At 56.2% G+C, this 12,225-nt stretch overlaps 1 protein-coding gene across 24 annotated transcripts in view; it reads right to left on the reverse strand.

Moving 5' to 3' along the window:
- MACF1 (microtubule actin crosslinking factor 1) overlaps positions 1 to 12,225 on the reverse strand; it is a 141,671-nt gene that overhangs the window by 60,484 nt on the left and 68,962 nt on the right. For 14 of the 24 annotated variants that reach the window (XM_075115149.1, XM_075115151.1, XM_075115148.1 and 11 more), the window contains exons 37-51: positions 11,866 to 12,015; positions 11,237 to 11,452; positions 10,981 to 11,130; positions 9,915 to 10,148; positions 8,320 to 8,469; positions 7,997 to 8,230; positions 7,215 to 7,442; positions 6,249 to 6,770; positions 5,714 to 5,890; positions 5,129 to 5,255; positions 4,587 to 4,795; positions 3,881 to 4,198; positions 2,949 to 3,115; positions 1,702 to 1,858; positions 771 to 888 (exon numbers count right to left, since the gene is read on the reverse strand). In XM_075115149.1, the coding sequence (XP_074971250.1) occupies positions 771 to 888; positions 1,702 to 1,858; positions 2,949 to 3,115; positions 3,881 to 4,198; positions 4,587 to 4,795; positions 5,129 to 5,255; positions 5,714 to 5,890; positions 6,249 to 6,770; positions 7,215 to 7,442; positions 7,997 to 8,230; positions 8,320 to 8,469; positions 9,915 to 10,148; positions 10,981 to 11,130; positions 11,237 to 11,452; positions 11,866 to 12,015 (3,157 nt within the window). The remainder of the gene's footprint in view (positions 1 to 770; positions 889 to 1,701; positions 1,859 to 2,948; positions 3,116 to 3,880; positions 4,199 to 4,586; positions 4,796 to 5,128; positions 5,256 to 5,713; positions 5,891 to 6,248; positions 6,771 to 7,214; positions 7,443 to 7,996; positions 8,231 to 8,319; positions 8,470 to 9,914; positions 10,149 to 10,980; positions 11,131 to 11,236; positions 11,453 to 11,865; positions 12,016 to 12,225) is intronic. The other 10 variants (XM_075115146.1, XM_075115153.1, XM_075115138.1 and 7 more) reach the window with 5 other exon arrangements.

Below are 12,225 nucleotides of genomic sequence, written 5' to 3' on the forward strand. Positions count from 1 at the left end.
AGGTTCAGTCACCCCACGTGGGTGACTGTGTGGGTCACCCACAAAAGCCTCTCCCCACTTCTCTTGGAGGTTTCCCACTGAACTGCTCATCAAGTTAACCCTAACAAACATCTCTAGGCTGTGAACTCCCATAAATGCCCATCAACGATGAGAGTCCAGAGACTTGTTCTCATGAGCTGGAAGACATCTTTTAGTCGGCTTCCAAACGAACCAGACATAATCTCATTGCTTCACAGACTTGAAGCCAAGAAGGAGTCTAGTAAATCACATCTGAATATTGCAGTCTTAAATTTCATCCAGATATGAAACCTAATACCAGAGTTTGATTAAAACACTCCAGTCCCCAGGAAGCTGAAGCACATCACCAGGAGAAAGCAGGAGCCGCCTCCACAAGCTCCCTAGGGGGCCGAGAGCCCGGACCCCCGTGCTGCGGCAGCCTGAGGCTCCCGTGCTCCATCCGAGCAGCGGTACGTGTCCCCACGCTGGGCTCACCGCAAACGCGGGGTATTTCAGTGCTCGTTACGCTACAGCAAATCAAGCCAAGCTGGTGGGCTCCGAGCGCTCGGCTGACGCATTAGCAGAAGAAGAGGCAGCAATTCGACCACAGGGCTGAGCCCCATGATACTTGGACCACCACAGGCCCTCTGATGTTTGTTAAAAAGGGGAAATAACCCCATTTTTTGCTTGAGGCAGGCTGAGAGAAGATGCAACGAGAGCAAACAGAGCTCTGAGGAAGGAGGCATCCCCAGGAGAGCCGGGCTGCGACTCACCTGCCTTGGATGGGGTGTCGGGGGCTGTAATCTCGACGATCAGGTTCTCCAGGAGGGTCCCTCTGCGGCTGATCTCCTCCACCTGGGCCCCCTTCCCCTCCCACTCCTCCAGGAGATCCTGGTCAAAAGCAAAGGCCGGGATCGGAGGCTGTGCTTGCCCCGCTGCAGCCCTCCTTCCCCGCCCGTCACCTCTGCGGTGACTTGGTGGCACCGGGACGCGGCGCCCAGGGAACTGGCAAAGGTCACACCAGCACGTGGCAAGGAGACTGCACCAGGGAAGTGGGTGTCTCTACGCTTATTTTTGTCGAGGGGAATCAAAGAGTGAAAAGCTCTTCCCTAACTAGCGGGTCTGTCACAGGAAACCTTCTTCTCCCTCCTACTGTTTTGGGGACCTCCCTCCTCCTCTCGACACAACCCAGTCCAGTCCCCGCAGCTTTCGGTGGAGCCCCGTGGCATGCCGGAGCCCAGCGGCGTGCCGTGGGTGCGAGGGCCGTGGGTGACTCAGCAGACGCTGCTCTGCCTCTGAGTCAAACCCTTGGCATATCCTGATTTAAAGCATCACTGTTGGAGAGGAGCGGGGGCTTGGATGACGGGAGGCCATCATCCATGTCTAGCAAGGGGAAACACTCAGTGAAAATGAGTGTGCTCGGGTCTCCCACTCCCAAATCCCCGCTCTGAGCAGCAGGGGGAGGGAAGGGAAACTAAGCAGTGCCCTGGAGGACCTTCACACTGCTCCTTTCTGTGCAAGCCAGGGACCACTGGGTGCAAACACAGCAGGGGTTACAGAACAGCAGCGAGTACAGGGGAGCCCAGGATTCCTGAGGCTGTAAAACACCTCCCAGGGCTCTGCTTCCTGGGATTTATTCCACGTTCCGGTGTTTTCACACCCGCTGCCAAATTTCCCAATCTGGTTCCGCCTCCTGCTGCCCACCTGGATCTGCTGCCTGCGCTTTTGCAGCTCCTGGGTGCCCAGGGAGGTCTCGGCGGGCGGCATTTTGCCTTCGCTCTCCTTCAGCCACTTCCTCACAGCCCCAACCAGTTTCCGAAATTCGTCCAGTTGCTCCTGGCAGGACGACGCATCCTTTTCTCTGAGAGTGAAAGGGTTTCAGAGAGTCAGAGCTCGTGTTTTGCCTTGCAATTACCCCCACTTGAATGTAGCACAGTTGTGTCTCTAGGAGCCCTTCTTTTTATTATTATTATTAGATGTTGCTTAGGAACTGCGCACGCAGTGCCAGCCAAAGCGGGGCACATGCCGCAGCCTGCCCTCCGCTGCTGCTGGCCCCCCAAGCCGCGACCGGTGGCACTTTCGGGGCTGCTCCGGCACCACCGTGGGAATCACCACTGCCAACCTGCGCCGGCTCTGCGCCGCACTCTTTGTCCTGGGGGAGTGAAGATTTCAGGAAGACAGGGCTCATTCATGGCCTCTCGCTCCAGGCAGCTGCAGCCCCGGGGAGGCCAGGCTCTGCCACCCCTCCTCCCCGGCCACAGCTCTCATCTATTCAGCCCGTCCCCGAGGAACAAGGCAGCCCCCGGAGGGGAGCCACGGGCCCCTCCGGCTCACCCTCGCCAACCGCAGCTGCGAGCAGCCTGCACAGGGCTGGCCAGAGGCAGTTCTCTGTGCGGTGCTGAATTTCTGGGGATTATTATGAGATTCATGTGCTTTTCCCCATCACCTTCCCTGTATTCACCAGGGAGGGTAGAGATACAGCCTGGGAGGTGTGACCCCCTGGGGACACAGGCAAGCTGTCCCTCCAATCCTGCTCAAGCTGCTGCTAAAGCTCTCCTTCACCCCCACTTTCGGGGACTCTGGGGACAGCCTGCTCTGCTCTGTCACCTCCCGGAGATCACGCCTCGGGCTGGCTCACGATCCCCCGCCAGCATCCCGCTCCCCTCCATCAAGATGCTCTGGGATAGAGCTGTGGCAGCCCACACGCCGGGAAACGCACAAACACCAGCTTCTGCAGCACCAGGAATTTTTCACAACGCCCCCAGCCGAGGCTTTTTTTAAAGCGTCAGCTGGAGCGAGCTGCCTTACATCTCCTGGTGTGGGAGGAGGGAGGCAGGAAGAGTTCTCTCGTGCCCCCCCACGGAAAGGAGATCTCCACAGGTTCTTGCTCTGACCACGAAGCCACTCCCAAACTCACCTCCCCAGAAACTGGCCAGCTCCCTGGGACTCACCTCTCTTTTGCCACTTTCTGCAGCTGCAAGAAGTCTTTCTTCAGGCTCTGCAGCTTCTCCTGCTGCTGGTAGGTACCGGGGGCGAAGCCACAGGAGCCCAGCTCCGCAGCCAGCTGCTCCAGGACAGCCAGGTCCTCCTGGTGCTGCCTCATCTCCGAATTCAGTTCCTGCCAAGAGCAAAAGGTGATGCTGACCGTGCCCCTGCCAGCAGACGTGGGCAGAGGGGATGGACCGGACAGCCCCACACCCTGGCGAGCTGGAGACCCTCTGTGGGCAGCGCCATGAATTGCACCAGCACCAAACAGGTGGGCATGGCTCAGTCCCACCAGCTCCTCTGGCTCAGCAAAAAGTCCCACCTTCCCCGGTGCTGGCGTAAAGCCACGTGGTGAACGGGATGGGGGGCCCTAAACCAAGCCAAATCAACCCCCCACAGCTCAAGTGTCAGGTTTTACACCAACTTCGAGCATTTCTGAGGCTGTGGTCAAACCACCCCACATAGCAGAGCACTCATAGGAAGCCAGGGAGAGAAATCCCATGCAGCCATGACCAGGACCCACAGCACCTCCGAGGGCTCTGTCACATCCTGCACTGTGCTTACTGCCAACACTCGGGCGTTTTGCTGTATTAATCTCGTGGAGTCTTTCATTGGTAAAACCTTGCTATATTTGGATTGGCCCCTAAGAGCCTGGCTAGAGATCCCTTCTGAAAACCAGCCTGGCTCCAGGGAAATGCCATTCCCCTCTCTCACTGCTGGAAACAGCCTCAGCCACTCCAGTCGCGCTCCCTTCCCCAGGCAAAGAGCCAGCACAGGTCCTGCAGATCCTGCCAGCCTGGGAGTGAAGCAGGGGCTGTTTGTCCAGGAAGAAATCACTGCAAAATGGCCTTGCTGTAGGAACCCAAGGCAGGTGGAGTCTTCTCTTCCTGCATCTCACCTGGATGTGCTGGGAGAAGTGAGCGATGTCCCGGTCCGGCTGGTTCCCGGATGCCAACATCCGCGCTCTGCTCTCCGTGAACTGCTGCAACTTCTCCGAGAGCCGCTCATACTGCTCGACCTTCGGAAGCAGGCCCTTCAGCAGGTCCTCCCTCTCCCGCTGCTGCTGGCACAGCCTGCCGAAATGCTCCGTCACCTCTGCCAGCTTGCCCTGCAGGGCAGAGGCCGTGGGGCTGTCTGCTGCCTCCATGAACCGCGTCACCATCTCGCGGGTGGCTTCCAGGCAGCTCTTCTGCCTGGCGATGTCCTGCTTCAGCTTCTGTGGTAAGCACACACAGAAAGGGATGCCATTTTAGGAAGGCTCTTGAGCAAAACTGAACTGGCATAAGCGGCTGCGTCGCCCTTGGGAAAGAATAGTCGGGCAAGAATAGTTTTCTATCCTGGTTCTCCTTTCCTTTCAGATCTCCCAACCTGCTCTGCCTTTTCCCGGTGCCTGATATCTAAGCCCTGCTTGTCAGCAGAAGAAAGACTTTCAACAGCTTTGTGCCTTGGCTTAAGGAACTTAAGTGAAGGTTCTGCTCATGTCCCTTTTTAGGGTTTTTTTTGTGCTTTCAGAATACTGCAGCTAACCCCCAGCAACTGCCTGCACAGTTCAGGCCCTGCAGACAGGCGTGTTTGAGGTGGGCGAGCTCAGGGACAAGCCTTACCGTGCTCATGGCAAGCGAGTCCTGGATGGAGGCAGAGGAGAGCACGGCTGGCTGCTCTCCCTCCAGGTTCTTCTCGATCTCAGCCACTGACTGGAGGAGGCTCTCCAGGCTCTCCTGGACGCTCTGGGACTGGGCGATGGATTTCTGCAGCAGGTCCGAGCGCTCGGCCATCTGCTGGGAGAGGCTCTGGAAGCGGCTTACGATGGCATCTGGAGAGTTCAGCGCAAAGGAGAGTAAGTAGCAAAGAGAGAAGCTCTGGTGCTCAGAGAGCAGCAAATATCACCTTTGGCTCCTACCAAACTCTCACTGACAACGAATCCCCATCCCCAAACTCAGCGGCCAGACAGGGGACCCAACGCCAACGGCCAGCCTGGATCTCAGCCGTCCCCACGTGCAAACACAAGCCCTGAAGATACGTTGCTGTGTGCCTTTGCCCCACCTTGCCCCAAAAGTGGGAGATTTCTTCTTTTCCCCCTCCCTGGTTGGTTTTCACACTCTCCCCAACCTTCCCTGCTAATGCAGGTGGCTGCTTTGCTCTGTACCTGTTGTTTCCTGAATGTACCCGTGGTCCGGGGCCGGCTCGCCTTGTATCTCCAGCAGGGACCGAGCTGCTTTCTGGAGCTTCTCCACCGGTACTTGATGCTCAGCGAGGTCTCCCTGCAGCTGCTGCTTTGACACGAGACAGGGAAAAGTCACCAGTGGGTCACACACAAGAGACCTGCAGCTGCGGGGAGCTCAGTGCTCCACTTAAACCCTGCTGAGGGATCCCGTTCATTTAAATCACAAAATTATTAATAATAATAACGTAGGTTGGACCTTCCTTCCTGGCTCAGAGGGTCTGAGTTGTCCCAGTGCCCAGCCACCCTCACGGGGGAGGAATGTCCCCCCATGTCCCTCTGGGACGTCCCCTGTGGCAGCCTGCGACTGCAGCCCCTGGTCCGTGCTCTGAGCATGTCTCAGAAGGGTCTGGCTCCACCTGATCCGCAGCACCGGCACCTCCGGAGCCTGCACGTACATCTTTGCACTCAACCAGCAAAAAAAGGCAAACAGATCGAGTCTCTTCCTTGCTGCTGACTTCCCAGCCAGGCTCCAGCCCTCCTCCGGGAGCTCACCCGAGGACCCCGTACCTTAGCGCTGGTGAGCTGTTTTTGCAGAACAGCCGGATCTGAAGAAACTGTCTCCGAGAGCAGTTTTCCAACGGCAGCTTCGCTCTCCTGCAGCCACGTCCTGAGAGACTCCACCACCTCCTGGAACTGCTGGTAATGATCCAGCAAGGTGTTCAGGTGGGAGCCAAGCTTGGTGCACTGCAAAGGAGCAACAAGACGTAATGGGAGGATGCACACAAGCACAGAGCAACCCGGGCACCACTGGAAAACGCACAGAAATCATCAGGAAAGAAAAAAACCAATAAAAAACAATCTTGCCATATGTGTTAAAGGAATTACAGGAGGCAACATGCAGACCAACACCAACACAGAGGGTGTTGCTCCTGCGCAAGCCTTGAAGAAGACAATCCCTGTCCTACAATCTACATATGTGCTAAAAGTCCAGCCAAACACTCTTGAGTTAAACACCCCTCTGCCATCCCTGCTCATTTCACATGCACGGGAGGAAAATGGCACCCAGGGTTTAACTCCCAGCCTCGCAAAGCCCTTCCTGTACCTTGGAGTGTAGCATGGTGTATCGCTGCGTTGCGTCCTCCAGCTTGCTCTTGACCACGCTCCCAGACATCAGCGACTGGGACCCTGCGTCCCCAGCTGCTCCCTCTGCATCCAGCACCTTCTGCCCTGACATGGTAACAAACCGCAGGTCGCCTTTGTGGGAGATCACATCTTCTGAGAAGCTCCCCTGTCGCAGGAGCAGCTGCCGGAGGGCCCTGGGGTCGCTGTCCCCCTTGTACATCCCCTCCAGATCCTGCTCCGCTTGCTTCAGCCAAGCCTCGAACTCCCCGTGATCCCGCAAAAACTTCTGCAGCTCGTCCCGCAGGACTTGCACTTGCTTCAGCTGTGTTTCTGACTGCGAGAGGGAAGCTGCATACTGGTCCCTCAGCTCTGCCAGCCGGCCCTGCAGCCGGTCCCGCTCTTCCCCAGCCAGGCTGTGGCCATGCTTGTCCAGGAAAGCCTGCGCCGACTGCGTGGCCAGGATGACGTCCTGCTGCTGCGACAGCAGCTCCTGGTGTTGGGCCTGAAAGATGCCAGAGAGTAAAGGTGATGCTTGCGACCGACGGTCTCTGCCTACCAGCAGGGGGTGGGTGCAGCGAGGCCATGCACGTGACTGAGCCTCCGCACCCTCCTACAGCCCCAGCAAGGTGGGGGAACACCCCAAGGCTGGGATACAGGCAGGTGCTCTGCCCTCAGGAGAGTAACCCCTTCTCTGACCACCACGGGCACCTCCTCTCGTTACCCTGATTGCACCGCGCCATGGCAGCCACGCACCAACGCAGAGCGCATGTTCTCCAGGAAGCCAACAGGGACTTCCCACGTCTTCTATATGGAAAATCACGCTGAGCACGTGTTTCGGAAGCCAGACCCATCTAACACCCCATCCTGCTCCCAGCTGCACCAGCACCGGAGGCAGGGTCAGTGTGTCAGGCAGAAAGCTTTGAGAGGGACAAGTGTCGGTCCTGACCTTCAGCCTCTCGTACTGCTCATCCAGCCTCTCGGCAGCGCTGTCTGCTCCCACGACGGGGACGTCGGGGACGTCCTGCGTGCCCGTCCCCGCTCGCACCCCTGGCGCTTGCTTGATGGGGTGCGGTCTGTACTCCAGGAGCCCTCCCTTCTGCTCCAGCGAGGCCACCCAGTTCAAAAGGGAATCAATCTTATTGCTGTTCTCCTCCAGCTCTTTGGCAGCTTTCACCTGAAACCACAAAGGAGAGGGAGACCAAACTCAACAAGGAAAAACCCCGAACAGTTTTCCAGCCACGGCAAATGCCTGAGACACTCACAGACTTCCAGAACACTTTGTGGCCCTCTGAAAGGATTGAAGGTGCAAAGAAGCTGTGAATAAACTCATCCTCTCTGCCATGTTGCATCTCTCACCCTGATACAGCCCAGAGCCCCCCCCCGCGAAGGGCTGTGACTCCTCGCACGCAGGTGTGAACATCGCTTCCACCACCAGCGCGTGGAGGTGCTCGATGCTTACGCTCCCATTACGGGTCAGCCCAGCAAGGTGCCTTTTTCTCTCCCTTTTCCCCCACAACCAGCTCATCTGTGGCTGCAGCTCTCAAAGCATTTCATGACAGAAATGCCTGGGGGCACCCCACCTGGGGGACAGACAGCAAGGGACAGCAAACTGCTTTATGCCGCATCACCCAGACAAATGCCACGACCCCAAATGAATCTGATTACACCGACTGAACCTCACTGTTCACCTCAAGCAGAGCCTGGGGGCTACAACTCTTTGCACGTCACCTTTTCAGTCTCCTGCTGCACTGCAGCAGTCACAGCACTCTCCAGCTCCTTCTGGGCCACCTCTGTCCTCTCCTGCAGGGACCGGTACTGCTCCTTGGCACGCTGGAGCTTCTCTTGCAGTGCTGCCAGCTCCCCGGGCTCCATCTTCGCCTTGTTCTCCTCCAAAAACTCCTCTGTGCTTTTCAGGACGCTGGCGAAGGAGGCGGCTCGGGTGTGCATATTCCTCTGCAGCTCCTAGGGAGACGATGCCGTAAGGCTCCGTGAGCTCCTGCGGCAGCACTGAGCCTCTCCACCTTCTGACCTCCGTTTTTTAAAGCACCGACCTTAACATCGCTTTGCCTCTGCTGCAAGGCGGACAGGTCCCCTTCGCTGGCTGCTCTCTGCTGCTCTGCCAGCGTGTCCTCTGCTTGGTGCAGCCAGCGGCTCAGCTCGGCCAGGCTCTGCGCCCGGGCTGCCTGCTGCTCCTGCAGCGTCTGCGGGCAGAGGGAAGGGGAGAGGGGGCAGTTAGTACCCGTGCTGCACCTCCGGTCACGCACATCGCTGAAAGGCAAGGCGAGAGGTTACAGCTGGAGCAACTCCTGAAGATGAGGATGCAGCACAGAAAACAGCTTTTGCAGGTCTCCACGTGCTCCCTCTCCCTCTCAGGCTCACACGCCGCAGGAATGGGGCTGAGGTGCCGCGTCCCTGCCGAGCAGGAGCTGCTCACCGCACGTTTGCCACCACTCCAGCAGGTTTCCCTCAGTCTGCTCTTTGAGAAGCCCATTCAGCTCCACGTGGAGCTACGCTCCAGGTCACGCACTCCTCTCTTGGGAGAGCTCAACCAGAAGTTTCTGTGCCTTTTCCATTCAACTCTACAAACATAAACTGCAGCAGAAACTCATCTAACGAGAGGTAACAACAACCTGAGGTCAGGCAGCACCACTGTGGAGCCCCAAACACCCTAAGTAGGCTGGTTTCTTGAGCCTGAGGTTGGAGAGGGAGCCCAGGAGAGAGAAAGCGTTTCTGTAGCTGATCCAGCTCCTCCGTTTTGCTGCCAGAGCACAATACAGAAGCGCCTGTTTGAGCAATTGAGCATGATGTGACCTGAGAGTCCCTGCAACGTTCCTGTTCCCCTTTCCCAGGGGAGATAAAGGTTTTTGAGTTTCACTGGGCATTTCAGCAAGGTGATGTACAAACTTGTGCAAAACACTGTGCTTGTTTCTCCCAGTCATAAGATAAACAACAGAAGCAAAATGAAAGAGCCTTCTTAAGAGCTCTTCAGCTGCAAAGTGAGTTCTTCCTGGGTTAGGATGGGCGCACACTCAATCTGAAAAAGCAAAGCAAACTGGTTAATATACACACACACACTCCAGAGAGGACAGGCAAGAGTTACAGAGAGCAACTGTTAATAAAAACCACAATAATCCTGTCTTGAATAAGAGGATCCATGTGGTGAAGGGTGCTGCAGCAATGCAGCAGAGACCTGAGGACTCGCTTTTGCAGCTGCCTGCTGCCTGGATACATCATCAGCTGTTTCTCTGGGACAGCAATACCTGACTTGTGCAGCAGAAATAAGACATTAAAGCTGCCAGGTGTCTGTGGTGGCCCCTCTGCACAGGGATTTTCTGGTGAGGTTACAGGGAGCAGGGTTTATTCCACCCAGCACAAAGCAACACGATGTCTAGCAGAGGACTGCCTGGCTGTGCTACCCAGACCTTGGCAGGGCTCCATCTTTTGGGAGGAAAGCAACTTTTCGCCTGGGAGTTACGTGGTAGGAAGAAGAAAGACTTTAGAGGAAGCTCATGATGTGCAATGAAAAGTCATAAACTGTGAGCAGCATGCACATGAAATCCCAAAACGAGGTGTCTCAGCGCACGTTCTTGTGGCCGGGAAGCGCTTCAGCGAGCAAACTGCAGCCAGGAAGCAGATGTCTCACAACCTTCACCTGATCCGTCTGCTCCACTTGCTGGAGACAGACCTGCAGGACCTCCACCCGAGCCGTCACATGCTCTGACAGGTCCCGGAAAGCCTTCTGCAGCTCATTGAGCAGCCTCAGCAGCTGCCTGCTCTGCTGAGGGGTCAAGTCCTGGGCATGCTCTGAGATAAGGAACTGGATGTCAAAGGCAGTGGCGTCGAGCTGAGACTTGGTGTCGGCGAGGGGCTCTTTCAGCTCCTGAATGGGAGAGAAAAGCCCTGTCAGGCAAAGTGACTCTGCAGCCAGAGATTGCCTGCACTGCCAGCTTCAGATGGGACACGCGGAGAGGCAGCTGTGTGCACCCAAAAAAAGTACTTTGTCACCAGAACAATATATTCCAGAAACCCCAAATGCTCCCAAAAGCACACTCAGCAGCGAGGTGACAGCATCTCACCGCAGCAATTTTCTAACGTGCCTCTGCCCCAGGCCTCCAGCACGTCACCATGGGGTTGCTCGGACCATGCCTGTAGGGCTGCCCTTGGGTCTGAAGACGACCCAGCCCTGGAGCTGCCAGCAGCCCCGTCCAGACCACGGTGACTCCATGTGCCACCACCTGCTCTCAAAGCCTTCGATCCCCTGACTTCAACACCCAGGTGCTACCAACAAACAGGAACTGCTGAACTGACCAAATCTTGAAAGCCATCGCTAGAAGATGAATAAATGTGGAGAGGAGCCTGGAGTCCTTGCACAGTCGACGGGGACCAGGGCAGGTGTGATGAAGGGGCTCTCAGAGCCCCCACGGAGGAAGCAGCTCTCTCCTCAACAGCCTGACAGGAATCCCTCCTGGTTGCTCAGCCCTCACCACACACCTGCATTTGAGCATGGTCCCCAAACAGCCAAAGCAGATGGTTTGTGTATTGTGGAAACAAATGACTTTGGAGCAAATACAATATTGTTGCTCCTCCCGTAACAAAGGATAAGGGCAAACCCTTGGTAGGCTCCAGGAGGGAGGCAGGATTAAAAGCTTCTCCTCTGCGCAGAGGACAGCAACTTCATCAGCCAGAAGGATTAGGGGCATCGCCATGGTTACCTTGTAGTGCTGGAGGCAGCGACTCAAGCTGTTCACATCGGTCGCGTGGTGGTAATCGCTGCCGTCCAGCGACTCTGCGGTGCCAGAGACCCAGCTCAGCAGCTGCCGGAGTTTGCCCTGGAGAGTCTCGTGATGTGCCAGGATTTTAGCCTTAAAAACAGAAATGCGTCATTTAAAGAAGGAGCAGAGTGCTCCGGGGAAGGAGCGTTGGGATGCTCGGAGGGCAGCAGGCAGCGGCGACAGTTGCCAGCTCTACCTTCTTGGTTTCTGCCACCCCGCGAAGGTTTTGCAGCCGGGACTCCAGGACATCACTCGCAGAGCTCAGAGACTTCTGGAGGTTCTTGGCATCCTTCTCCAAAGCCTTCAGTAATTGCTCAGGGACTTCTTCAGGAGGATTGGCCACAATCCACTTCACGGCGTCCAACTCCTGATTCACTGGGAAGCTCAGCTCCTGCAGCTCAGCACCCAGGGCCTGCGGCAAGACAGCATCATTATGTCTAAGATACGGTGACTTCATCTTCCCGCTGCCAAAACTGAGGAAAGGTTTTGGAGACCCAGCTCCTAACACTGCGTCTATCTCCTAGGAAGATTCATTAGCATCTCCAGCCCTGCTCAGCTGCCAGCACTCGCCTATCTTTCTCTAAGCTGTAAAATTCATTCCAGCCATGCTTAGGTTATTGTCTAAGCAGGGAGGAGAAGGTGAGCCAGAGGCAGTGACAGAGTGGGGAGGGACAGGGTTTGCATATAAATGCCTGTTAAACCTGAGACTAACCTCCCCGGCTGGCTCCCAGAAGCAGGGAGGAGGTGCAAGGGCTGTGTGTGAAGCTGGAGAGAGGAAGGACGAACTCTGCCCTGCCTAATGCCGGCCAACCCAGCCTCGCTCACCTCCGCCTGCTGCAGAAGATCGTGCAGGGCTGCCAAATTCTGCTCTGCCGGCTGCACCCGTTTGATTCTCATCTCGATATCTCGGAGCATGGAGAGATAGGATATAAGCTTCTCATCGTGCTCCAGACACATCTTCTTGCTGAACATGATCTAAAGAATCAAACAGTAAAACAAAACCTCAGAAAAAAAAGGATTATATATTATTCTCTTTTTTGAAGACGAAATCTGTTAATAACATTCCTTTTCAGGGACTTTCCACTCGCTAGCCTTATCTACAAGATTTACTACAGGAAAAATAAAACACAAGGCACTTTTTCCAACATAAGCTTATAAATGGCAAGAGATCTCTGGTGTTAAAGT

This window comes from Phalacrocorax aristotelis, chromosome 20, assembly GCF_949628215.1.
Source record: "Phalacrocorax aristotelis chromosome 20, bGulAri2.1, whole genome shotgun sequence".
NCBI lineage: Eukaryota > Metazoa > Chordata > Aves > Suliformes > Phalacrocoracidae > Phalacrocorax > Phalacrocorax aristotelis.